The following is a 27,833-nucleotide window of genomic DNA, read 5'->3' on the forward strand; positions in this document are numbered from 1 at the left end:
GGCCCACCCCCTGGCCGCGGCGACAGGGCTTGTGGGCACTCCCTGCATCGCCTCGCGTTGATTCTTCTTCCCAAAAATCTTAAATATTCCAAAACAAATCCCCGTAAGTTTTTATTACGTTTGGACTTCGTTTGGTATGGATATTCTGCGAAACAAAAAACATGCAACAAACACGAACTGGCACTGGGCACTGGATCAATATGTTAGTCCTAAAAATAGTATAAAAAGTTGCCAAAAGTATATGAAAGTTGTAGAATATTGGCATGAAACAATATAAAATTATAGAAACGACGGAGACGTATCAGCATCCCCAAGCTTAATTCATGCTCGTCCTCGAGTAGGTAAATGATAAAAAAAGATATTTTTTGATGTGGAATGCTACCTAGCATAATCTTGATCATATAATCTAATCATGGCATGAATACTAAAACACGAGTGATTCAAAGCAATAGTCTATCATTTGACATAAAGACAATAATATTTCAAGCATACTAACCAAGCAATCATGTCTTCTCAAAATATCATGGCCAAAGAAAGTTATCCCTACAAAATCATATAGTCTGGCTATGCTCCATCTTCCCCACACAACGTATTTAAATCATGCACAACCCCGGTTTTAGCCAAACAATTGTTTCATACTTTAGTGTTCTCAAACCTTTTCAACTTTCACGCAATACATGAGCGTGAGCCATGGACATAGCACTATAGGTGGAATAGAATATGGTGGTCGTGGAGAAGACAAAAAGAGAGGAGATAGTCTCACATCAACTAGGCGTATCAACGGGCTATGGAGATGCCCATAAATAGATATCAATGTGAGTGAGTAGGGATTGCCACGCAATGAATGCACTAGAGCTTATAAGTGTATGAAAGCTCACAAAAGAAACTAGTGGGTGTGCACCCAACTTGCTTGCTCACGAAGACCTAGGGCAATTTTGAGGAAGCCCGTCATTGGAATATACAAGCCAAGTTATATAATGAAAATTTCCCACTAGTATATGGAAGTGACAACATAGGAGACTCTCTGTCATGAACATCATAGTGCTATTTCAAGCACAAGTGTGGAAAGAGGATAGTAGCAATTGTCCCTTCTCTCTTTTCTCTCATTTTTATGGGCTCTTTGGCCTCTTTTTTAATATATTTTTTATTTTATTTTGGTGGGCATCTTTGACCTCTTTTGTAAATGGGCTTCGCTCCTCACATGGTACAATGCTCTATTAATAATGATCATCACACTTACAACTCAATACTTAGAGAAATGATGACTCTATATGAAATGCCTTCGATAGTGTACCGTGATAATGATCTAGCATAGCAATGACATCAAAAAATGGACAAGCCATGGAAACATTATGCTAGCTATCTTACGATCATGCAATAGCAATATGGAAGTGGTGGCACATGTCATGAGACGGAACGGTGGTAGTTGCATGGCAATATATCTCGGAATGGCTATGAAAATGCCATAATAGGTAGGTATGGTGGCTGTTTTGAGGGAGGCTATATGGTGGGTGTAATGCACCGCCGAAAGTCGCGCGGTACTAGAGAGGCTAGCAATGGTGGAAGGGTGAGAGTGCGTATAATCCATGGACCCAACATTAGTCATAAAGAACTCACATACTTATTGCAAAAGCCTATTAGTCATCGAAACAAGGTACTACACGCATGCTCCTAGGGGAAAGGTTGGTAGGAGTTAACCATCGTGCGATCCCGACCGCCACACAAAGGATGACAATGAATAAATAAATCATGCTCCAACTTCATCACATAACGGTTCACCATACGTGCATGCTACGAGAATCACCAACCTTAACACAAGTATTTCTAAAAATACACAATTACTCACTAGCATGACTCTAATATCACATATTCATGTCGCAAAACTGTTGCAAGGAATTAAACATATCATATTCGGTGATCTACAAGTTTTATGTAGGATTTTATGACTAACCATGTGAATGACCAACTCCGGTTAACTCTCTAAATAGGTATAAGTGAAGCATGAGAGTTTAATTCTTTCTACAAAAGATATGCCCCGCTCTAACAGATATAAGTGAAGCAAAAGAGCATTCTACAAATGGCGGTTTTCTACGTGTAGGGAAACAGGCAATCCAAACTTCAAAATATATAAGTGAAGCACAAGAAGCATTCTATAAAGCCAACCAAGGACTATATCATACCAGCATGTTGCATAAAATAAAAAGGGAAAATAAACACAAAATACGCTCCAAGCATTTGCACATATCATGTGATGAATTAAAATATAGCTCCGAGTAAAATTACCGATAGATTGTAGACGAAAGAGGGGATGCCTTCCGGGGCATCCCCAAGCTTATACGCTTGAGTCTTCCTTGAATATTACCTTGGGTGCCTCGAGCATCCCCAAGCTTAGGCTCTTGCCTCTCCTTATTCCTTCATCCATCGTGCTCTCACCCAAAACTTGAAAACTTCAATCACACAAAACTCAACAAAACTTCGTGAGATCCGTTAGTATAATAAAATAAATCACCACTTCAAGTACTGTTGTGAACTCATTCTAAATTCATATTAGCATTATACCTACTGTAATCCAACCTCACCATGGTTCATACCCCCCGATATTACCCATAGATTCATCAAAATAAGAGAACAATGCATAGAAAATAGATCTGTCAAAACAGAACAGTCTGTAGCAATCTGTATATTCCGTATAATTCTGGTATCTCAAAAAATCTGAAAAATTACGAACGTCTGAAAATTTTTATATCAATCAGCATCAAAAAGAATAAACTCAAAATCTCTTCCAGAATAAAAATGAAAATTAATTTCGTGAGCAGAAAGTTTCTGTCTTTTTTCAGCGTGATCAAACAACTATCACCCAAACTAATCGTAAAGGCTTTACTTGGCACATTATTTTTAAAAACACAAAGTAATTGTACAACGGTATAATTATTTTTTTGAGAAACTTCCATGAAAAATTCTACATTGTTTCCATGAGCATGAACACAAGTGTTCAAGGTCGACCCTCACTTCCGTAATGCATTACCTTTCAATCGCGTCTCTTTTTGGAAAAAGTTTTAAGTTCCCCTCTATATATTTTTTGTTTTTAAACTAAATAGAAGCACTCAACAGAAATAAATTACTCTCTGAAACTTCTGGGTTATCTCCCAGGCAGCGCTTTCTTTAAAGCCATTAAGCTAGGCATAAAGTGCTCAAGTAATGGATCCACCCGGATCCCAAGGTATATCAAAGCCAATTTTAATTAGCAATGATTTGAAATTTAGTAGTGAGCACAAGGTAACATATATCATGCAATGACGAAGTCTAACTCTCTTCCTATGCATTGGCATGTCATAAAATAACAATTCATGCACATCAAGTAAAGGCCAATAGATAGCATAAGCAGTTTCTTGCAATTTTATCGTATTGGAAACATAGAGAGGTGGAGATGTAGTTCCTCTCTCATAATAATTGCAAGTAGGAGCAGCAAGCACATGCATATTATATTCATCAAAATCATCATGTGTAACATAAGGGACAGTAGCTAGCTCATCTTCATAAGCATCATTCATATTGGCAACATGGCCACAAGCATAGCAAGCATCAAGTTCATCAAAAAGGAATATTTCAAACGAATCCAAGGGATCATAGCATTCATCCTTCGGTAAGAATGAAGTGAAATTAAATAATGTATGAGTAGAAGAGTTACTCTCATTAGAAGGTGGACATGGGTAGCTAGTCCGTTCTTCCTCCTTTTGTTCTTCGCTCTCCTCGTCATCTTTTTCATCCAATGAGCTCACAATTTCAGCATTTTCTTCTTCTATAGTTTCCTGCAAAATAATAGTCTCTTCTTGGGCAGCATAGGATTTCTCCTTAAATCGTTCAATATGGGCATTATATTCATAATTAGCATAACAATAACGAAGCATAGCCAAATTTTCAGATCGTTAAGGAGCATCATCATTATCATCACACCTTTTAAACAAAGCCTCAATTTCATAAGCACCCATAAAAGCAACAAACTCTTCTATTTGATCCACATCATAGTAATCATATATACCATTAGCATAACAAGCCAAGGTTCTATGATCATTAAATTCACAAGAAAAGGGAAGGTGTGGAGCCTTCATCCTAGAGCAACAAGTAACACCATATCTCTTGCATAGTTCCCAAGCATACCATTTCAACAAATGGATTTGATCCCATAAAAATTTCCCTTTTTGAGTCAAGCGATAATCCCTAAAGTATTCACGTTGATCCAACGTGTATCCCATTATATAAATGAATGGGGCTTTCTCAGGATTAATAAAGAAGTGCATAGTATTTTCCACATAACGAGCCTTGAGGGTTTTAGGAGGTTCCCCATCTCCATGAGTAGCAAGTACACCTAATTTTTTGGTATTTCGTGTTCCATATCCATAACTAAAGATAGAGAACAACTTAGAACAGCAAATAAATCTACTTAGTGATAAAGAAAACAAGCACGCACCAGGATATTCACCCCACGCTATCTCTCCCCGGAAACGGCGCCAAAAAAAGGTCTTGATAACCCACAAGTATAGGGGATCAATTGTAGCCTTTCTAGATAAGTAAGAGTGTCGAACCCAACGAGGAGCTAAAGGTAGGACAAATATTCCTTCAAGTTCTATCGACCACCGATACAACTCTACACACACTTTACGTTCGCTTTACCTAGAACAAGTAGGAAACTAGAAGTACTTTGAAGGAGTGATAGGATAGGCTTGCAAGAAAAAGAAAGAACACGTAAATAAAACTAGGGGCTGGTTAGATAAAGAAACAACTACGAGTGTCTAACGAGTGTGGAAAAGTGGTGGTAGGAGTTGCGGAATTGTCCCTAAGCAATTGGCTACGTTACTAGATTGATAGCAAGTATCATGTGGGAGAGGCCTATGCTAGCATGTCATCCCTTACTTGGAATTCTATGCACTTATGATTGGAACTATTAGCAAGCCTCCGCAACTACTAACATTCATTAAGGTAAAACCCAACCATAGCAATAAGATATATTGGTCCCCCTTCAATCCCATATGCATCAATTTCTATGCTAGGTTTGAAGCTTCTGTCACTCTAGCCTGCCAATACATAGTCCTATCAACATACAACTAACCCTATGGTGTGATCCACGCGCGCGATCATATGATGGGCACCAAAGGACAGCAACATAACCACAAGCAAATTAAACCAATCATAGCAATTCATCAATCACCGATAGGACAACGATAATCTACTCAAACATCATAGGATAGCAACACATCATTGGATAATAATATGTAGCATAAAGCACCATGTTCAAGTAGAGGGTACAGCGGGTTGCGGGAGAGTGAACCGCCGAATATAGATGGGGGAAGATGATGCAGATGTTGGTGAAGATGACGGAGGTGTTGGTGTAGATCGCCGTAACACGATGATGTCCCGGGCGGCGTTCCGGCGCCGCCGGGAGAGAGGGGGAGAGATCCCCCCTCCTTCTTCCTCTTCCTTGACTTCCTCCCTAGATGGGAGAAGCGTTTCCCCTATGGTCCATGGTCTCCATGGCGGCGGAGGGGCGAGAGCCCCTCCAAGATTGGATCTCTCTCTCAGTATCCTTTTGTTTATGCGTTCCCAGATTCTGCATTTCACCATTTCTTAAATTCCCGGAGATCCGTAACTCCGATTGGGCTTAAATTTTAACACGATTTTCTTCCGGATATTATCTTTCTTGTGGAGAAATAAGGGCTCCAGCCGCCTTAAGCAGTGGCCACAAGCCCCCCTGCCGCGGGCCCACCCCCTGGTCGCGGCGACAGGGCTTGTGGGCACTCCGTGCATCGCCTCGCGTTGATTCTTCTTCCGAAAAATCATAAATATTCCAAAACAAATCCCCGTAAGTTTTTATTACGTTTGGACTTCATTTGGTATGGATATTCTGCGAAACAAAAAACATGCAACAAACAGGACCTGGCACTGGGCACCGGATCAATATGTTAGTCCCAAAAAAAGTATAAAAAGTTGCCAAAAGTATATGAAAGTTGTAGAATATTGGCATGAAACAATCAAAAACTATAGATACGATGGAGACGTATCACTAGCCTCTCTAGTACCGCGCAATTTTCGCCGGTGCACAAACCCACCATATGCCTTCCTCAAAACAACCATCATACCTACCTACTATGGCATTTTCATAGCCATTCCGAGATATATTGCCATGCAACTCCCACCGTTCCGTCTCATGACTTATGCCATCACTCTCATATTGCCATTGCATGATCGTGAGATAGCTAGCGAGATGTTTCAACGTCATACGCCAAGCTAGATCGTTGCACATCCCGGTACACTGCTGGAGGCATTTCCTATAGAGTCATCATCGTTCAAGCTTTGAGCTGTGAGTAAATAAAAGTGTGATGATCATCATTATTAGAGCATTGTCCCATATGAGAAAAAAAGACGACAAATTTTCCAACATAAAAAAGAGAGGCCAAAGATCCCAAATAAAAAAATAGAAAAAGAGAGAAGCGACAAATTGTCCCATGTGAGGAAATAAAAAAAAGAGGCCAAAGTTGCCCACAAAAAAAGAGAGAAAAAAAGAGAGGCCAAAGAGCCCAAATAAAAAAAAAGGAGAGAAGGGACAATGTTACTATCTTTTTCCACACTTGTGCTTCATAATAGTACCATGTTCTTCATGATTGAGAGCTTCTTGCTTTGTCACCACCATATACTAGTGGGAATCTTTATTATATAACTTGGCTTGTATATTCCAAGGATGGGCTTCCTCAAATTGCCCTAGGTCTTCGTGAGCAAGCAAGTTGGATGCACACCCACTAGTTCTCCCTTTGAGCTTTCACATACTTATAGCTCTAGTGCATCCTTTGTATGGCAATCCCTACTCATTCACATTGATATCTATTAATGGGCATCTACATAACCCTTTGATACGCCGAGTCAATGTGACCATCTCCTTCTTTTTTGTCTCACAACCACCACCACACTCTATTCCACCTATAGTGCTATATGGCTCAGGCTCATGTATTGCGTGATATTTGTAAAAGGTTTGAGAAAGTAAGAGTGCGAAAACAATTACTTGGCCAAAACCGGGGTTGTGCATGATTTAAATTAGTTGTGTGGGGATGATGGAGCATAGCCAGACTATATGATTTTGTAGGGATAACTTTCTTTGGCCTTGTTATTTCGAAAGTTCATGATTACCTTGCTAGTTTGCTTGAAGTATTATTGTTTTCATGTCAATAGCAAACTATTGTTTTGAATCTTACGGATCTGAACATTCATGTCACATGAAAGAAGTTACAAAGGACAACTATGCTAGGTAGCATTCCACATCAAAAATTCAGTCTTTATCACTTCCCTACTCGAGGACGACCAGGAGTTAAGCTTGGGGATGCTTGATACGTCTCCAACATATCTATAATTTTTGATAGTTCCATGCTATTATCTTGTCAAACTTTGGATGTTTTGTATGCCTTTTATATCTTTTTTGGGACTAACTTATTAACTCAGTGCCAAGTGCCAGTTCCTGTTTTTTCCGTGTTTTTGACCCTTTTCAGAGGAGGATTTTAAACGGTGTCCAAATGGAATAAAACCTCCGAAAAGATTTTTTTCCGGAACAGAAGATATGCGTCAGACTTGAGAACCAAGGCAGGGGCCAGTAGGGGACCCCACAAGCCCCCTAGGCGCGGCCAGGGGGGCCCGTGCCTAGCAGGCTTGTGGGCCCCCTCTGATACGTCTGCCCTACCTCTTCCGCCTATAAATCCAAAAAAATTCCAAAACTGTGCGAGAGATCCACGAAAATGCTTTTCCGCCGCCGCAAGCTTCTGTCTTTGCAAGATCCAACCTGGGGCACGTTCTAGTGCCCTGCCAGAGGGGGATTCAGATACGGAGGGCTTCCTCATCAACACCATGACCACTCCGATGATGCGTGAGTAGTTCACCATAGACCTTCGGGTCCATAGCTAGCAGCTAGATGGCGTCTTCTCTCTCTTGGATCTTCAATTCAAAGTTCTCCATGATCTTCATGGAGATCTATCCGATGTAATCTTATTTTGTGGTGTGTTTGTCGAGATCCGATGAATTGTGGATTTACGATCAGATTATCTATGAATCTTATTTGAGTTTCTTTTGATCTCTATATGCATGATTTCATATGTTTGTAATTCTCTTCGAGTTGTGGGTTTTGTTTGGCCAACTTGATCTATGAGTCTTGCTATGGGAGAAGTGCTTGGTTTTGGGTTCATACCGTGCGGTGACCTCACCCAGTGACAGGAGGGGTAGCGAGGCACGCATCGTGTTGTTGCCATCAAGGGTAAAAAGATGGGGTTTTCATCATTGGTTTGAGTTTATCCCTCTACATCATGTCATCTTGCTTAAAGCGTTACTCTGCTCGTCATGAACTCAATACACTAGATGCATGCTAGATAGCGGTCGATGTGTGGAGTAATAGTAGTAGATGCAGAAAGTATCGGTCTACTTGTCTCGAACTTGATGCCTATATGTATGATCATTGCCTTAGATATCGTCATGACTTTGCGTGGTTCTATCAATTGCTCGACAGTAATTTGTTCACCCACCGTAATATTTGCTATTTTGAGAGAAGCCTCTAGTGAACACTATGGCCCCCGGGTCTACTTCACACCATATTTTCAGCCTTACTCTCTTACTTCGTTGCACTTTCCGCCTTCAGATCTCACTTTGCAACCAATCTTGAAGGGATTGACAACCCCTTTATAGCGTTGGGTGCAAGCTCTTTTGTGTTTGTGCAGGTACTCTGGACTTGACGCGATTCTCCTACTGGATTGATACCTTGGTTCCAAAACTGAGGGAAATACTTACTGCTCCTGTGTTGCATCACCCTTTCTTCTTCAAGGGAAAAACCAACGCAAGCTCAAGAGGCAGCACCCCTCAACCCACGGAACAACGCCTTGCATGATCAAGTTCTGGTGCCCTGCCGGAGGGGGGATTCAGACATGAGGGCTTCTTCATCAACACCATTGCCTCTCCAATGATGCGTGAGTAGTTCACCACAGACCTTCGGGTCCATAGCTACTAGTTAGATGGCTTCTTCTCTCTCTTGGATCTTCAATACAGAGTTCCCATGATCTTCATGGAGATCTATCCGATGTAATCTTCTTTTGCGGTGTGTTTGTCGAGATCCGATGAATTGTGGATTTATGATCAGATTATCTATCAATCTTATTTGAGTTTCTTCTGATCTCTTATATGCATGATTTCATATCCTTGTAATTCTCTTCGAGTTGTGGGTTTCGTTTGGCCAACTTGATCTATAATTCTTGAAATGAGAGAAGTGCTTGGTTTTGGGTTCATACCATGCGGTGACCTCACGCAGTAACGGAAGGGGTAGCGAGGCACGCATCGTGTTGTTGCCATCAAGGGTAAAAAGATGGGGTTTATATCTATTGCATGAATTTATCCCTCTACATCATGTCATCTTGCTTAAGGCATTACTCTGTTCGTTATGAACTCAATACACTAGATGCATGCTGGACAGTGGTCGATGTGTGGAGTAATAGTAGTAGATGCAGAAAGTATCGGTCTACTTGTCTCGGACGTGATGCCTATATATATATATACATACAAATAAATTAATACATGTAATGATATATATATATATATAGACACACACACACACACACATATATATATATACCTCGCTGGACTTTGTTAATTGAAGAATATTTACTACGCCATCATCGTTTGTGTGCCTTTCGTCTCTTGGTTATTCCTCAAATATTCCCTCATCGGACTCGTTCAGATATTTTAAGTCGTCATCTACTTCATTCTCTGGGTTTTGGGAGCTTATCATGACAAAGAGGATATCCTCTTGATCATGGTCGCATCTGCCGCTAACGTCCATAGCTTAACTAATCCAGAAGAAATATAAAACAATTTAGTATTCAAATTAGAATGCATTCAATAAGAAAATTAGAATGCATGCAATAAGCAAATAATACATAGCTTAACTAATACATTCAATAGCTTAACTAATCTTGATCATGGTCGTATCTGGTGTCGACGAGGTTCGATATGAGGGGTGAGGGATGGGGAGGAGGATTTTTTTAGCAAGATCATCATATAATATCACTAGTACATCTCGAATAATCAAGTTAATGCATCATCGAATATTAACAAATATTATCACAAATACATCAAAAATATTATCATATAATACCACTACTACAACTTGAACATTATCGAATAATTCATTTGACTCGCGGTTCCTGATCACATTGATCACTGATACGTCTCTAACGTATCTATAATTTTTGATGGTTTCATGCTATTATCTTGTCAACTTTGGAAGCTTTGTATGCATTTTTATATCTTTTTTGGGACTAACCTATTAACTCAGTGCCAAGTGCCAGTTCCTGTTTTTTCTGTGTTTTTGACCTTTTTCAGAGGAGAATATTAACGGAGTCCAAACGGAATAAAACCTCCAAAAAGATTTTTTCCGGAACAGAAGATACGCAGGGAGCTTGAGAACCAAGGCAAAGGGCACCAGGGGAGGCCACAAGCCCCCTAGCCGCGGCCTGGGGGCCGCGCCTAGCAGGCTTGTGGGCCCCTTGGCTCCTTTGCCCTACTTCTTCCACCTATAAATCCCCGAAAAATCTGAAACCACGGAAGGGAGCCACGAAAATACTTTTCCACCGCCGCAAGCTTCTGTCTCCGCAAGATCCCATCTGGGGCACGTTCTGGTGCCCTGCCGGAGGGGGGATTCAGACATGAGGGCTTCTTCATCAACACCATTGCCTCTCCGATGATGCGTGAGTAGTTCACCACAGACCTGCGGGTCCATAGCTACTAGCTAGATGGCTTCTTCTCTCTCTTGGATCTTCAATACACAGTTCTCCATGATCTTCATGGAGATCTATCCGATGTAATCTTCTTTTGCGGTGTGTTTGTCGAGATCCGATGAATTGTGGATTTATGATCAGATTATCTATGAATCTTATTTGACTTTCTTCTGATCTCTTATATGCATGATTGCATATCCTTGTAATTCTCTTTGAGTTGTGGGTTTCGTTTGACCAACTTGATCTATAATTCTTGCAATGAGAGAAGTGCTTGGTTTTGCGTTAATACCATGCGGTGACCTCACGCAGTGACAGAAGGGGTAGCGAGGCACGCATCGTGTTGTTGCCATCAAGGGTAAAAAGATGGGGTTTATATCTATTGCATGAATTTATCCCTCTACATCATGTAATCTTGCTTAAGGCGTTACTCTGTTCGTTATGAACTCAATACACTAGATGCATGCTGGACAGTGGTCGATGTGTGGAGTAATAGTAGTAGATGCAGAAAGTATCGGTCTACTTGTCTCGGACGTGATGCCTATATGTATGATCATTGCCTTAGATATCATCATGACTTTGCGTAGTTCTACAATTGCTCGACAGTAATTCGTTCACCCACCGTAATATTTGCTATCATGAGAGAAGCCTCTAGTGAACACTATGGCCCCGGGTCTACTTCACATCACATTTTCAGCTCCACACTTTTACTTTGTTGCACTTTCCACCTTCAGATCTCACCTTGCAATCAATCGTGAAGGGATTGGCAACCCCTTTGTAGCGTTGGGTGCAAGTTTCCTGTTTTTGTGCAGGTACTTTGGAAATTTGGCTTGATACTCCTACTGGATTGATGCCTTGGTTCTCAAACTGAGGAAAATACTTACTGCTACTGTGCTGCATCACCCTTTCCTCTTCAAGGGAAAAACCAACGCAAGCTCAAGAGGTAGCAATCACCCAAAGAATTGTAGCTGTGTTGAGCCGCGGGCGGTGGACACCCAAAGAGAAGGAACCATCATAGGATCATATCTCGGGTGAGATCCCCGAAGAACCTGACATCGAACACAACCATCTAGCGACGGACGTGCTCGTCATCCTCCCTGACACGGCGACGTACCACCTCCTCGGGGGGCGGCTGCCTTCACCCCGATAGTGGCCCACGGGACCGCCACCAAAGAAACTCCGGGTCGACGACGAGACCTGGATTCTTCACCAACCTGCGCACCCTCGAAGGTACCACCTCCCAGTGCCAGCCCGGCAGAGCCCAGCCTCGGACGTGGCGCCTCTCAAACTGGCTGTCGTCGCCGAGTCGATGACGAGGATGCGGGCCGCCGCCAAATATATAGTAGATACTCATATTTAATAAACTTTAACATTTTCCAAATAATATATTAACATGTTTTGAATACATGACAAACTTTTTTTGAGCATTTTTCATGCATTTAATTTTTTTTAGCTAAATGATAATTGAAACAACTTAAAATAATTAACATAAAAACAAACTAGCACTAAACCTATAAAGGGCTAAAACAGTACTATTTTGTTTAAAATCTAAATTTAAATAATTCAAGAAATACTTAGCACATTTAAGACTCTAGGATTACCTTACGGGATGAACAAAAATACTCTACTACCAACAGATCTAGTTTTCCTTTTATAATTTTGCGGTGTCAAATTTGATATTTCATATCACTGATCCATAGTTTAATGGATCGTGCAAAATATAAAAAACATGCTTCTAATAGCCACGAAAATGAAACAGTTAATGACAATGACCAAAGATTTTATATCACGCCGTATGAGAGAGAAATAATACTGCATCATTCTTTTAATAAGCAATTGTTATAACCTAAATTACATGTGCAAATTATTAAGAGTATGTGCATTATTGTCATAATTAAGGAGATAAGGCAACCAAATATGAGGTGTGTTTTCCCCTCAAAAAATTAGGCGTGAGAGCTATGAACTAGAGATGTCAAATATTCATCAACCTAATCAGCCAACAAATGAAAAAAACAAAAATCAGATCGAACCTAATAATGCTCAGATGGAGGCGATGATGAAAGTGTTGTCGGAGGTGTCGGGCAAAGGAGGACCAAGGGGCAGCACGGCGGTCGTCGGGCAGAGGGGGTAGCACGGACCAGGTTCGGGCGACGGAGGAGCACGAGGTTGGCATAACGCGGGCGTCCCGAATCTGTGTCGGCACGTGGCACAGGCGTGGGGGCGTGCTGGTGGCCGTGCTATGGCTGCGGGTGGCACGGAGAGGGTGGCGGCGGGGGTGAATCTGGTAGCCTCGCGGCATTATTCTTTCTCCCGTGCGGTGGCTGGCACCAGGACACGAAGGCCCGGACTTATATAGCCGAGAACTTTAGTCCCGGTTCCAGACGCGAACCAGGATTAAAGGTCCATTAGTTTCGGATCCAGCCACTGCTGCCTCTTGAGCTTGCGTTGGTTTTCCCTTGAAGAGGAAAGGGTGATCCAGCACAGGAGCACTAAGTATTTCCCTCAGTTTGAGAACCAAGGTATCAATCCAGTAGGAGAATCGAGCTAAGCTCCAGAGTACCTGCGCAAACACAAACGAGCTTGCACCCAACGCTATAAATGGGTTGTCAATCCCTACAAGATTGATTGCAAAGTGAGATCTGAAGGCGGAAAGTGCAACGAAGTAAAAGTGTAAGTCTGAAAATATGATGTGAAGTAGACCTGGGGGCCATAGTGTTCACTAGAGGCTTCTCTCAAAATAGCAAATAATACGGTGGGTGAACAAATTACTGTCGAGCAATTGATAGAACCGCGCAAAGTCATGACGATATCTAAGGCAATGATCATACATATAGGCATCACGTCTGAGACAAGTAGACCGATACTTTCTGCATCTACTATTATTACTCCACACATCGACCGCTATCCAGCATGCATCTAGTGTATTGAGTTCATGACGAACAGAGTAACGCCTTAAGCAAGATGACATGATGTAGAGAGATAAACTCAAACGAATGATGTAAATCCCATCTTTTTACCCTTGATGGCAACAACACGATGCGTGCCTCGTTGCCCCTTTTGTCATTGGGAGAGGTCACCGCACGGCATGAACCCAAAACCAAGCACTTCTCGAATTGCAAGAATCATAGATCATGTTGGCCAAACAAAACCCACAACTCGAAGAGAATTACAAGGATATGAAATCATGCATATAAGAGATCCGAAGAAACTCAAATAAGATTCATAGATAATCTGATCATAAATCCACAATTCATCGGATCTCGGTAAACACACCGCAAAAGAAGATTACATCGGATAGATCTCCATGAAGATCATGGAGAACTTTGTATTGAAGATCCAAGAGAGAGAAGAAGCCAACTAGCTACTAGCTATGGACCCGAAGGTCTATGGTGAACTACTCACGCATCATCGGAGAGGTCATGGTGTTGATGAAGAAGCCCTCCGTATCCGAATCCCCCCTCCGGCAGGGCACCAGAATGTGCCCTAGATGGGATCCTGCGGAGACAGGAGCTTGCGGCGGCGAAAAAGTATTTTCGTGGATCTCTCGCGCAGTTTTAGAATTTTTAGGAATTTATAGGCGGAATAGGTAGGGCAGACGAGCCACAGGGGGCCCACAAGCCTGCTAGGCCCGGGCCCCCCTGGCCGCGTCTAGGGGGCTTGTGGGGTCCCCTGGTGGCCCCTGCCTTGGTTCTCACGTCTCGTGCGTATCTTCTGTTCCGGAAAAAATCTTTTCGGAACTTTTATTCCGTTTGAACACCGTTTAAAATCCTCCTCTGAAAAGGGTAAAAAACACGGAAAAAACAGGAAGTGGCACTTGGCACTGAGTTAATACGTTAGTCCCAAAAAAGATATAAAAGGCATACAAAACATCCAAAGTTTGACAAGATAATTGCATGGAACCATCAAAAATTATAGATACGTTGGAGACGTATCAAGCATCCCCAAGCTTAACTCCTGCTCGTTCTCGAGTAGGGAAGTGATAAAGACTGAATTTTTGATGTGGAATGCTACCTAGAATAGTTGTCCTTTGTAACTTCTTTCATGTGACATGAATGTTCAGATCCGTAAGATTCAAAACAATAGTTTGCTATTGACTTGAAAACAATAATACTTCAAGCAAACTAGCAAGGTAATCATGAACTTTATAAATAACAAGGCCAAAGAAATTTATCCCTACAAAATCATATAGTATGGCTATGCTCCATCATCCCCACACAACTAATTTAAATCATGCACAACCCCGGTATTGGCCAAGTAATTGTTTTCGCACTCTTACTTTCTCAAACCTTTTTCAACTCTCACGCAATACATGAGTGTGAGCCATGGATATAGCACTATGGTGGAATAGAGTGTGGTGGTGGTTGTGAAAGGAAAAAGGAGGAGATAGTCACATTGACTCGGCGTATTAAAGGGCTATGGAGATGCCCATTAGATATCAATGTGAATGAGTAGGGATTGCCATACAAAGGATGCACTAGAGCTATAAGTATGTGAAAGCTCAAAAGGAGAACTAGTGGGTGTGCATCCAACTTGCTTACTCACGAAGACCTAGGGCAATTTTGAGGAAGCCCATCATTGGAATATACAAGCCAAGTTATATAATAAAGATTCCCACTAGTATATGGTGGTGACAAAACGAGAGGCTCTCAATCATGAAGAACATGGTGCTATTATGAAGCACAAGTGTGGAAAAGATAGTAGCATTGTCCCTTCTGTCTTTTTCTCTTTTTTTTGTTTGGGCTCTTTGGCCTCTTTCAATTTCTCTCTTCTTTTTTGTGTGGGCAACTTTGGCCTTTTTTTTATTTCCTCACATGGGACAATGCTCTAATAATGATGATCATCACACTTTTATTTACTCATAGCTCAAAGCTTAGAAGGATGATTACTCTATAGGAAATGCCTCCGGCAGTGTACCGGGATGTGCAACGATCTAGCTTGGCGTATGATGTCGAAACATCTCGCTAGCTATCTTACGATCATGCAATGGCAATATGAGAGTGACGGCACAAGTCATGAAACGGAACGGTGGGAGTTGCATGGCAATATATATCGGAATGGCTATGAAAATGCCAGAGTAGGTAGGTATGGTGACTGTTTTGAGGAAGGCATATGGTGGGTTTGTGCACCGGCGAAAATTGCGCGGTACTAGAGAGGCTAGCAATGGTCGAAGGTGAAAGTGCATCTATACCATGGACTCACATTAGTCATGAAGAACTCACATACTTATTGCGAAAGTTTTTATTAGTAGTCGAAACAATGTGCTAAACACATACTCCTAGGGGAAGCATTGGTAGGTGTAAACCATCGCGCGATCCCGACCGCAACACAAAGGATGACAATCAATACATCAATTATGCTCCGACTTCCTAACATAGCGGTTCACCATACGTGCATGTTACGGGAATCACTAACTTCAACACAAGTATTTCTAGATTCACAACACCCTACTAACATAACTCTTAATATTACCAAATCCACGTCTCAAAACTGATTGAGAGGAATCAAAACTTCTCTTTCTACTCAATGCACATGAATATGGAGGTTTTATTGTATCCTCTTGGGGTACCTATCACCTTTGGGACTACTTTCATAGCACAAGCCAACTACCAAGTTACGTACCGCCGTGCTCTGAAAGATCTAAGTGAAGCACACAGAGCAAAATGGTCTAGCTCAAAAGATATAAGTGAAGCACAATGAGCACTCTAGCAAATTCACGATGAGTGCATGTCTCTCTCAAAAGGTGTGCATAAAGGATGATTGTGACACAACAAAAAGAAAAGACTCCTACGATACAAGACGCTCCAAGCAAGACACATATCATGTGGTGAATAAAAATATAGCTCCAAGTAATGTTACCGATGGATTGAAGACGAAAGAGGGGATGCCTTCCCGGGGCATCCCCAAGCTTAGGCTTTTTGGTGTCCTTGAATTTGGCTTGGGATGCCTTGGGCATCCCCAAGCTTGAGCTATTTCCACTCTTTATCCATTTGTCCATGAGAACATCACCCAAAACTTGAAAACTTCACAACCAAAAACTTAAACAGAAACTCGTGATATCATCAGCACAAGAAAACAAACTACCACCTCTTTAGGTACTGTAGCAATCTTGATTTATATTTATATTGGTGTTATATTACTGTATTCTCACTTCTCCATGGCTAGTACCCCCGATACTATCCATAGTTTCATCAAAACAAGCAACCAACACAACAAAGCAGAATTTGTCAAAAACAGAACAATCTGTAGCAATCTGTATACTTCATATACTTCTCGTACCTCAAAAGTTCTGAAACTTTACGACAGGCTGGGCAAAAGGCATATAAACCAGAAGCAAAAGGAATCAACTCAAAAGCTCTTTCTGGATAAAAATGAAAAATAATTTCGTGAGCAAAAAGTTTCTGTCTTTTTCCGGCAGGATCAAACAACCATCACCAAAACTAGTCATAATTGTTTTGCTTGGATCAAACACAAAAAGAAACACAAAAAACACAATCATAACAGAATTATGATGGTGTGGATGCAACAAACAGAAAGAAAAAGATAAATTCATTGGGTTGCCTCCCAACAAGCGCTATTGTTTAACGCCCTTAGCTAGGCATAAGGTGATGGAATCATGTATCGTCGTCTTTGGTGCTCAAACCATAAGTAGCCCTCATCATGGATTCATAAGGCAATCTTATTTTATTTCTAGGGAAATGCTCCATGCCCTTCTTTAAAGGAAATTGAAATCTAATATTCCCTTCCTTCATATCGATGATAGCAACAATAGTCCTTAGGAAAGGTCTACCAAGAATCATAGGGCATGTAGGATTGCAATCAATATCAAGCACAATGAAATCCACGGGCACATAGTTCCTATTTGCAATAATAAGAACATCATTGATCCTTCCCATGGGTTTCTTGAGAGTAGAATCCGCAAGATGCAAATTAAGAGAACACTCCTCAATCTCATTAAAGCCTAGAACATCACATAAAGACTTTGGAATCACGGAAACACTAGCACACAAATCAGACAAAGCATTGCATTCATAGTTTTTTATTTTGATTTTGATAGTTGGTTCACACTCATCATGAAGCTTTCTAGGGATAGAAACTTCCAACTCAAGTTTCTCTTCAAGAGATTTTATCATAGCATCGACGATCTGATCGGTACAGGCCTTGTTTTGGCTATAAGCGTGTGGAGAGTTTAGCATGGATTGCATCAAGGAAATGCATTCAATCAAGGAGAAACTATCATAATTGAATTCCTTGAAATACAAATTAGTAGTTTCATTACTACTCAAAGTTTTGATATCTTCTACTCCACTTTCAATGCTTTTAGCATCAAGATAGATGGACTCCGAATCATTGGGGCGTTTTTCAACCAAAGTGAATTCACATCCAGCCCCATCATCATTAGGTTTGACACTAGAAAACAAAGATTCAATGAGAGTCACACCAAGCACTCTAAGATCTTCGTGATTCTTATCACGAGAACACGCCCCTTTAAGCCATTCATGTATAGCACGGATTTGGGCGGTTATTTCTTTGCTCTCACTCATGGAAACACACATAGCTTTCAAAGTTTCATCCATATTGATCTTGGGAGGAGCACATCTAACTTTCAAAGCATCACTATCACTAGACATTCTATCAACGCTCCTAGCCAAATTGTCACTTTTGAGTAGTTTTTCCTCTATGGACGCATTGAAAATCTTTTAAGAGTTGATAAACTCTTTGATATTACTCTCTAGATCAGAGGGTAATCTATTGCAATTTCCATGAGTATTGTTGTAGGAGTTGCCAAAGTTATTAGGGGGGTTACTGGGAAAAGGCCTAGGAACATAGTTTCCTGTAAAAGCATTGTTGTTGGCAAAATTATTCCTACCAACAAAATTAACGTCCAAGCTCGCATTACTACTCTCAATCAAGGAAGACAAGGGCATGTCATTAGGATCTAAAGGAGCACTTCTACTAGCAACCAAATTCATTAACTCATTCATCTTAGCACTGAATGACTTAATTTCTTCTATAGCGTGTACCTTCTTACTAGTAGGTGATGTTTCAGTGTGCCACTCAGAGTAGTTTGTCATGATATTGTCTAGGAGTTTTGTGCCTTCTCCTAATGTGATTTCCATGAACGTTCCACCTGAGGCGGAGTCCAGGATATTTCTAGAAGCGAAATTCAAACCAGTGTAGAAGATTTGTATAATCATCCAAAGACTCAAGCCATGAGTGGGACAATTTCTAATCATCAATTTCATTCTCTCCCAAGATTGTGCAACATGCTCATGATCAAGTTGCTTAAAATTCATGATATCATTACGGAGAGAGATAATCTTAGCCGACGGAAAATATTTGGATATATAAGTATCTTTGCACTTGTTCCAAGAATCAATACTATTTTTGGGCAAAGACGAAAACCAAGTTTTTGTTCGATCTCGGAACGAGAACGAAAAAAGCTCCAATTTAATCACATCATTATCCACATCTTTCTTCTTTTGCATATCGCAAAGCTCAATGAAGGTATTAAGATGGGATGCGGCATCTTCACTAGGAAGGCCGGAGAATTGCTCTTTCATAACAAGATTCAGCAAGGCAGCATTGATTTCGTATGATTCCGCACTAGTGGCGGGAGCAATCGGAGTACTAATAAAATCATTATTATTAGTATTCGAGAAGTCACAAATTTTGGTGTTTTCAGTCATGGTGACTTCAGCAAGCAAACAAGCACACAAGCGAACAGAAAGCAAGCGAGAGAAAAGGGCGGCGGCGCGGCGGAGCGAAGTACTTGCAGGTGGAGGCGGGCCTCCATGGCTCACACGGGGAACTCCGAGGTTATGGCGCGGCAACAGCGACTCCTTATGGCCAGATAGAGGTGCCTAACCCTTGCTCCCCTCATCGTATCGCCTCCTCCGGCAGGAACTCATCATCTGGTGAGATCCCCTCCCCATGCCTCCAACCGTGTGCCAAGCACCGGCAAGAAATTTTGTTTTGTGGGAATTTGTTTGCTGATGAATGAATGTATTAAATGTAAGATTGTATTGTTGTAGAGATAGAGAATGAAACACCACCTTCAGTTTGTCATCTGATCCCACATTCTCTACCCCATGAGTGAAATAAGATAACGGTTCATTGATCAATTCAAGTAGCATATTTGTTTTGCTTTGCTTGTCCCGCTTAATTTCTCATCATGGTGGAATTAACAATGAATGGGTTGATTTCTCAACAAAATAGGATAGGACTGACTACATTAGTTAGTTAGCTTATTATTTTAATAAATCAAAATGATTATAAAAATATTAAAAGCGTGTTGTATTTTTTCTCCCGTTGCAACGGACGAGCCCTTTTACTAGTAATTTAAAAGACTTATATTTAGAAACGGAAAAAGTACATAATTATTTTTTTAGGATCACAAGGTATATAATTTGTTGTACTGAAGGAATAGAAAAAAAATGATATATCCTGCTCCGTTAGCCGACTCGATCCCATACATTCTCTAGGAAAGCTCAGCCAGAAAGCGTTCAGGCCATACATACAAGAAAAAACTGATTACAAACAAATCCAACATGGACACGTCGTGAACCAGTAACGAGAGAAGAGCATACAGGACCGACACCCACGTGAACGAGGTCAGCCGACTGAGACTTGGTTAAGTCTCAGTGGACTAAGACCTAGACGGACCCTATTTTCTTCTCAAACCACACTATCTTGAAACATTAAGAAACACCTCCACAAAGGCCTGTATGTGGCGGTCCGACGACCCGCCTGGCGCCACAGCCGCCCTCGCCACCGCGCTCCACATCCTGGCGTTGCCGAGCATCGCGTCGGCGTCCGGCCCAGCCATAACGTTCTCCAAGGCGTCGCGCATGGCGTCCCGCCGCAGCGGGCCGTGGATGGGCACGCCTATCTTGAGCTCCTCCACCAGGTACTTTGCGTCCGTGCACTGGTCACCCCACATCGGGAAGGCCGCCACGGGAACGCCCGCGGCGAGCGTCTCTAACGTCGAGTTCCAGCCGCAGTGCGTGAGAAAGCACGCCGTGGACGGGTGCGCCAGCACCAGGTCCTGCGGGCTCCACGGCACCACCATGCCGCGCCCGGCGATGGAGTTCAGGTAACCCTCCGGGAGCAACGCGCTGTTGTCTGGCCGAACCACCCACAGGAAGGGGCGGCCGGTGGACGTAAGCCCGTGCGCCATCTCGGCCAGCTCCTCGGCGGAGAGCACCGCCATGCTGCCGAGAGATGCGTACACCACGGAGCGCAGCGCCTGCGTGTCAAGCCATCCAACGCAGTCGTCCGCGGCTTTCATCATGTCGCCGCGCACGGCGGCCTCCTCCTCCAGCTCGAAGAGTGGACCGACGGGGATGAGTAGGGGAGGCTGCGGCAAGACAGTCGGGAGAGCGTCGAGCACGTCGCGCTCCAGCTCGGAGAAGGAGTTGACGAACACCCACGACGGTTTGTGGATGGCTCGGAACTGCCTCAGTATCGCCTCGGTGAAGAGCTTGTAGCAGTAGGGGTTCGACGGCAGCAGGAACGACGGTACGTCGGTGACAGACAGCGCCGGGAGTCCCGGCAGCTTGACCCGAGCGTCGAGGTCGTCCTCGGCCGGGAGCTCCAAGAGCCCGTGCACGTGGTGGTAGTAGAGCGAGAACACCGCGCACGACTGCACCCACAGCACTGCATAGGGGATGCCGGCGCCATGGGCGACGTCAAACGCCCACGGGATGAACGGGTTCCCGACGACGCACGCCACTGGCCGGCCCGCCTCCTCCTGGCGCCTCAGCAGCTTCGCGAACGCCGGCGGCCCGGTTGTCTCCAGGTGCGTCACCAGGTCGTTGAATTTCAACTCCTCCCCGTCGTGATGGTCGTCTAAGAACTCGAACCGGATGCGGCCAAGGCCGAGCGGCACGCCGTCGCCGCCAGATTCCACCCTGGAGGAAGCCGTGATCTTCGCTCCAACATCGGAGGTCGACGAGAAGGTGACCAAGAGACCCTTGGCCGCGAAGCGCTTGCCCAGGCGCAGCATGGGGTTGACGTTCCCCTGCGACGGGTTGCATATGATGAGCAAGTGGGGCGTAGACGACGTCGCCGCCGCGGTGACCGCGGCCGCGGCCTCCTCACCCATGCCCATGGCTAGGTGTGGCCTGTGATCGAGATGTCGTCTTCTCTTCTTGCTCGGTCCTGTGAGGAGCTGGCTAAACTCCACTGGTAGTACGATAACAACTAGGACGACTGATACGATGTGGACCGGGTACTTCTTTATCTACGAAAGGACTCCATGGCCGGGCGGCAGCGCGATCGACGCTGGGGAACGATCGACGGGCTGTCTGCACGCGACAAGGGCGACCACGCCGATGGCGCGCAGATGGCTCCTTGGCGCAAGACTGCACTGTGATCAAGCTAGGGACGAAAAAGGACCGGAAACGGACGCATTTATTTTTATATATTTTTTTCCAAAAATGGAAACGAATATAAAACTCTGAAAATAAATATGAAAACACATACTATCTCAAACGGACATGGAGCGAATACAAAACGGATACAGAAAAAGAAATGTGCCTTGACCGGAACTTAAAAAACCCTTAAATTATAGAGTAATACACACAACAACAAAAATAAATGAATTGTTTGTGTGGCTAAAAAATAATATGATTATGTTAGTAACCTATCCTAGTATTGCAGTACTATATGGCAATTGTGTATAGGATCTAGTTGAGTACATATATGATAGTATAAGTTAGACCTCAAATGATCCATAATGCTCATTTTCTGGGTTTTTTTTGGTTGATCTACAAAGTAGTCATAGAACTATAGTAAAAATGGTAAATTCCATACTTCCAAAAACGAAAATTTCCATTTCCATGTATGTTTCATCGAAAAACATTGTTTCGTTTTTGTTTCGATTTTCATTTTTATTTTATAAATTTCCATTTCCATTTTCATATTTTCTCTTTGTTTTCATTCTTCCTTCAGAAAAGCGGAAATTTTCCACTCCATTTTCATCCTAGATCAAACAGTACGCTGAGACGTACACGTACCTCCGAGAGTACCTTCGAAAGTCTCCCGAGCCCAAAAACTGCTCCACACCCTGAAAATTTTCCTTTACGACGTTGAAAACACAAAACGGCGCTTCAGCACAAGATCTAAAACAGAGCACGCACCAAAAATATCAGCGGCCACACATTGTATTTTAAGCGTGTTGGCTTGCGGGCTGCATTACTGAGGCATTGGATTGCGCATGCTGGCCGTTGTAAATGAGGTCGCTGGATTGGGCGCCTTTTTTTATACATCTGTCGAAGAACAAAATCTTAGTGCTCCGCGCTATCGCTACTTCAGCGACGTATAAAAAATTAGTGCGCCGCCCTATCGCTACTTCAGCGATGTATAAAAAATTAGAGCACCGCGCTATCGCTACTTCAGCGATGTATAAAAAATTTAGAGCACCGTGTTGTCACTACTTCAACGATGTATAAAAAATTAGAACACCGCACTGTCGCCCGTCTGTTGGAGATGCTCTAAGAGTCACTCTCAGCCGCCGTCAATTGACGTGATCTCAGCCGTCGCAACGTGTCGTGTTCTATGCGTTTTCTTCGGACTTTATTTTATTCCACTTTTTTAGCTTTCTAGATGGGTTTTGTTTTGTTTTTTCGGTTTTTTGGTTTTTCAACAGCCTTTTTAGCTTTTGAACAAAAAGCAAATTGAAAAAAAACAAATTCACATTTTCTTTTTTGATTATTTTTCAAGAGACACGATTTTACTTTCACGTGAGGCACGTATTTATAAAACATGTTTTATTTCTCTTCTTTTTCAGGAGACCTCCTTGGTTAGAGCATTTCTAGTAGTACTCTCAAATCCTCAAACCCTCAAAGCAGTTTTAAGGGTTGAGAAGTGCCAGTTTTTGGCATTTTTAAGGGTTGAAAAACAGGGGCAAAGACTAGAACCCTCAAACCCAACCCTTAAACTGTTTTAAGGGTTGGATTTGAGGGTTCTAGTCTTTGCCTCAACCCCAACCTTTAAAACTATCATTTCATATATCACACATTTCATCATATGAGATATCACAAATTTCATCACATTTGACATAAAACAATAATCATTCTAGTTATTATTACACCACCGAATAAAACAATAATCATTCAAATTATTACAACAATGTTTGAGCAAATTACAATAATTGTTCGAATCAAATAGGACATAGAAAAGTAAAACAAAGATACATCATGGGCCAATGCGCCGCCCATCCAACTGCCAGTGGTGCTCTACTAGATCATCCCGAAGCCGACAATGAGTGGTTATATCCTCAATCTCACGATGTGCTTGAAGAAAAGCGTGTATGCGAGAAGGTTTTCTTTCCGGTTGCACACGGGTACCAACATTGTCATAGAAACAAGGGAGGTTTAACCCTCTCTCATCCTCTAGGTGTTGGAAATATGCCCTAGAGGCAATAATAAAATGGTTATTATCATATTTCCTTGTTCATGATAACAGTCTATTGTTCATGCTATAATTATATTAACAGGAAACAGTAATACATGTGTGAATAAATAGATCACAATGTGTCCCTAGCAAGCCTCTAGTTGGCTAGCTCGTTAGTCAATAGATGATCATGGTTTCCTGATCATGGGCATTAGATGTCATTGATAACGAGATCACATCATTGGGAGAATGATGTGATGGACAAGACCCAATCCTAAGCATAGCACTAGATCATATTGTTCGTATGCTAAAGCTTTTCTAATGTCAAGTGTCTTTTCCTTCGACCGTGAGATTGTGCAACTCCCGGATACCTTAGGAGTGCTTTGGCTGTATCAAACGTCACAACGTAACTGGGTGACTATAAAGGTGCACTACGGGTATCTCTGAAAGTGTATGTTGGGTTGGTACGAATCGAGATCGGGATTTGTCACTCCGTGTGACGGAGAGGTATCTCTGGGCCCACTCGGTAGAACATCATCATGAGCTCAATGTGACTAAGGAGTTAGTCACACGATGACGTGCTACGGTACGAGTAAAGAGACTTACCGGTAATGAGATTGAACAAGGTATTGGTATACCGACGATCGAATCTCGGGCAAGTTCTATACCGACAGACAAAGGGAATTGTATACGGGATTGATTGAATCCTTGACATCGTGGTTCATCCGATGAGATCATCGTGGAGCAAGTGGGAGCCACCATGAGTATCCAGACCCCGCTGATGGTTATTGGCCGGATAGGTGTCTCGGTCATGTCTGCCTGTCTCCCGAACCCGTAGGGTCTACACACTTAAGGTTCGATGGCGCTAGGGTTATAGGGAATTGTTATACGAGGTTACCGAAAGTTGTTCGGAGTCCCGGATGAGATCCGGACGTCACGAGGAGCTCCGGAATGGTCCGGAGGTAAATATTGATATATAGGACGGATGGTTTCAAACACCGGAAGTGTTTCAGGCATCACCGGTAACGTACCGGGACCACCGGGACCACCGGAGGTGGCCCCGGGGGTCCACCGAAGGGGGGCAACGACCCCGGGAGGTAAGATGGGCCAAGTGGGGGAGGGAACCAGCCCCTAGGTGGGCTGGTGCGCCTCCCCACTCAGCCCAATGCGCAGGGGAGAGGGAAGGAGGGGGCAAACCCTAAGCCAGGTGGGCCTAAGGCCCACCAGGGGTGCGCACCACCCCTCCTTCCTGCCCTGGCCGCCGCCCCTCTCCCATCTGGGGCTGCCGCACCCCTTGGGGGTGAGAACCCTAAGGGCTGCGCCCCCTCCCCATATATATAGTTGAGGTTTCGGGGCTGTTTGACACACGGTTTTCTCTCTCTCTCGGCGCAGCCCTGCCCTTCTTCCTCCTCCTCTCTGCCGGTGCTTGGCGAAGCCTTGCCAGGAGACCTCGTCTCTCCATCGACACCACATCGTCGTGCTGCTGGAGTTCTTCCCCAACCTCTCCCTCGTCCTTGCTGGATCAAGGTGCGAGAGACGTCACCGGACTGCACGTGTGTTGAACGCGGAGGTGCCGTAGTTCGGCACTAGATCGGAATCGCTGCGAGTACGAGTCCATCAACCGCATTCTAGCAACGCTTCTGTCGTGGTTTTGTCACGGCAGATGTCCTCGTGAAAGGACTTAGTACTGGAGCCATCGCACCTTGGTGGCGACTCAAAGGGGTTAAGCGGGAGAGACACGGCGATTTACCCAGGTTCGGCCCCTCTGAGGAGGTAATAGCCTACGTCCTGCTTTGGTGTGTATTGATATGGATCCGATCACAAGGAAGGCGTAACTCGCCTTTATATATAGGTCGAAGCCTTAGGGTTTACAACAGTCCCTTCCCCTTTACAAATCGTGACCACCGCGGTCTCTAAGTCGCCGTCTTGCAAAACCCAGAGACCTTCCATAAATCATAACCATCCTGCGACTTTGAACCGCCCAGGCTGAGGCCCAACTAGCCCTAAAGGATGAATCGCCTTACTAGTAACCCGGCCCATATTCGGCGGGTCACTTAATAGGCAATATCCCCAACATTAGGCCCCAAATTGACTCGAATCTTCATGCCAATGCTTCCGTTTTAGTTGAAGGTGATTCACTCCTTTGCGTTCCTCCACACGCCAGAAATTTTAACTCGCCAACTGGTACCGGAAAAAGTTTTTGAGCCGCCAATGCATTTCCCGTCAGCACTTTCCTTAGCCCTCGATTTTCGGGAACTCCAACACAATCCCAACGGATCTTTTAGTGCATCATTATCCCAAAATTTTCGGACGTCATCATGGCGAATCTTTTCTTCCTCGACGGTTCCCGCTCACGGCGCCTCGATCCCCGCGCCCGTCCTGATAAATAGGCGGAAGGGACAGGGCTGACACCGGCCACCTACCAGTCTCGTCAGTCCCTCCACCATCATCACATCGAGAAGAGACGCTCCGCATCCCGAAGGCTTCGCCGCCGGCCGCAAACTCCACCCCTGTCCGAAGAACTCCAGTGCCGCCCGCAAGCCGTCGCCGTTCGAGGAGCTCCGGCGCCGCCCGCAAGCCGTCGCCGTTCGGGGAGCTCCGGCGCCGCCCGCAAGCCGTCACCGTTGCCAGGCTCCGCCGCCGCCGAAGGTCCCTTCATTCCCCGGGACCCCTGCACTTCCCCAACAGCCTCCATCACCACCGATTTTCCTCGACCAAGATCTTCAGGTTAGGCCCCTGTTTCCCCTTCTTTAAGGGTAGATTACTTCTTGTTGATACTTCCGCCATTGCCATGGTTCCGAAGCTCTCCGTTCGTAACCATCTATTACCCTAGAACCTATCAGTCCGAACGCCATTAGGGCACCCAGTGCCTTGAATAGTCTTATCCATCTGTGCTCTTGCGAATTTTCCAAATACGCCAGTTTCTTCAAACATGGGGCATCACCCTGATCACACATCGTTCATGTTTTAGCCATGTCCGTAAGTTTTTATATCTGTTGAACAGATCCATTCCTCTTTCACTGTTTGTAAAAAGCTGTTTGGAAACTTCGTCCTTCCCTTAGTGTTTCGGAAAGAATAAATTTTACCACCCACAGTAGCGTCGCTTTTCAAAATAGCCCTGCTCCGATAGGTCGCCACATCAGCCCAACCCGGCCTCCCAGTCCGGTGGGTTAAGCAAGAGCTGATCCCGATTCACATAGTAAATGTTCGAGACATGTAATACCATATTCTTGCCTATTTGTAGCATGGGCGCCGTTTTCAAGAGCGATTGGCTTCCTACCAAAGTCGATGATGCTGTTTTGGCGAATTACGTGAAAGCGGGCTGCTTGGATCCTCAAGACGTCATTGGATGGCGCACCGGGTTAGGAGAAGACCTCCCCAACCCCAAGGAAGGGGAGATAGTAGTTTTTGTGGAACACTTGGAACGGGGTTTTAAGCCGCCCGGATCTAAATTCCTTAGAGACGCCCTGAACTTTATGAATGTCCGACTCCAGGATTTGGGACCCAATTCCATAAGCAACCTAAGTCAATTCCAAGTCCTTTGCGAATCTTATTTGCGGATCGAGCCTTCCGTCCCTCTGTTTTGGTACTTTTTCCACTTGAATCGCCAGACGGAATTCCACAATGGCCCCAGTTTGGAACTCGGCG

The 27,833-nt window shown here is 43.7% G+C and overlaps 1 protein-coding gene across 1 annotated transcript; it reads right to left on the bottom strand.

The window, feature by feature from the left end:
• Positions 1-20,433: 20,433 nt before the first annotated feature.
• Positions 20,434-22,151, bottom strand: LOC123440734 (gallate 1-beta-glucosyltransferase 84A23-like). Its single transcript, XM_045117282.1, has one exon. It carries the CDS (start codon positions 21,898-21,900, stop codon positions 20,476-20,478), a length of 1,425 nt encoding a protein of 474 aa, XP_044973217.1. The 5' UTR covers positions 21,901-22,151; the 3' UTR covers positions 20,434-20,475.
• Positions 22,152-27,833: the final 5,682 nt, after the last annotated feature.

The sequence above is a fragment of the Hordeum vulgare genome, chromosome 3H (genome assembly GCF_904849725.1).
Source record: "Hordeum vulgare subsp. vulgare chromosome 3H, MorexV3_pseudomolecules_assembly, whole genome shotgun sequence".
NCBI lineage: Eukaryota > Viridiplantae > Streptophyta > Magnoliopsida > Poales > Poaceae > Hordeum > Hordeum vulgare.

Bases quoted from the DNA above. Each gene is read 5' to 3' on its own strand.
- LOC123440734 (XM_045117282.1), bottom strand. From the start codon at position 21,900: ATGGGCATGGGTGAGGAGGCCGCGGCCGCGGTCACCGCGGCGGCGACG.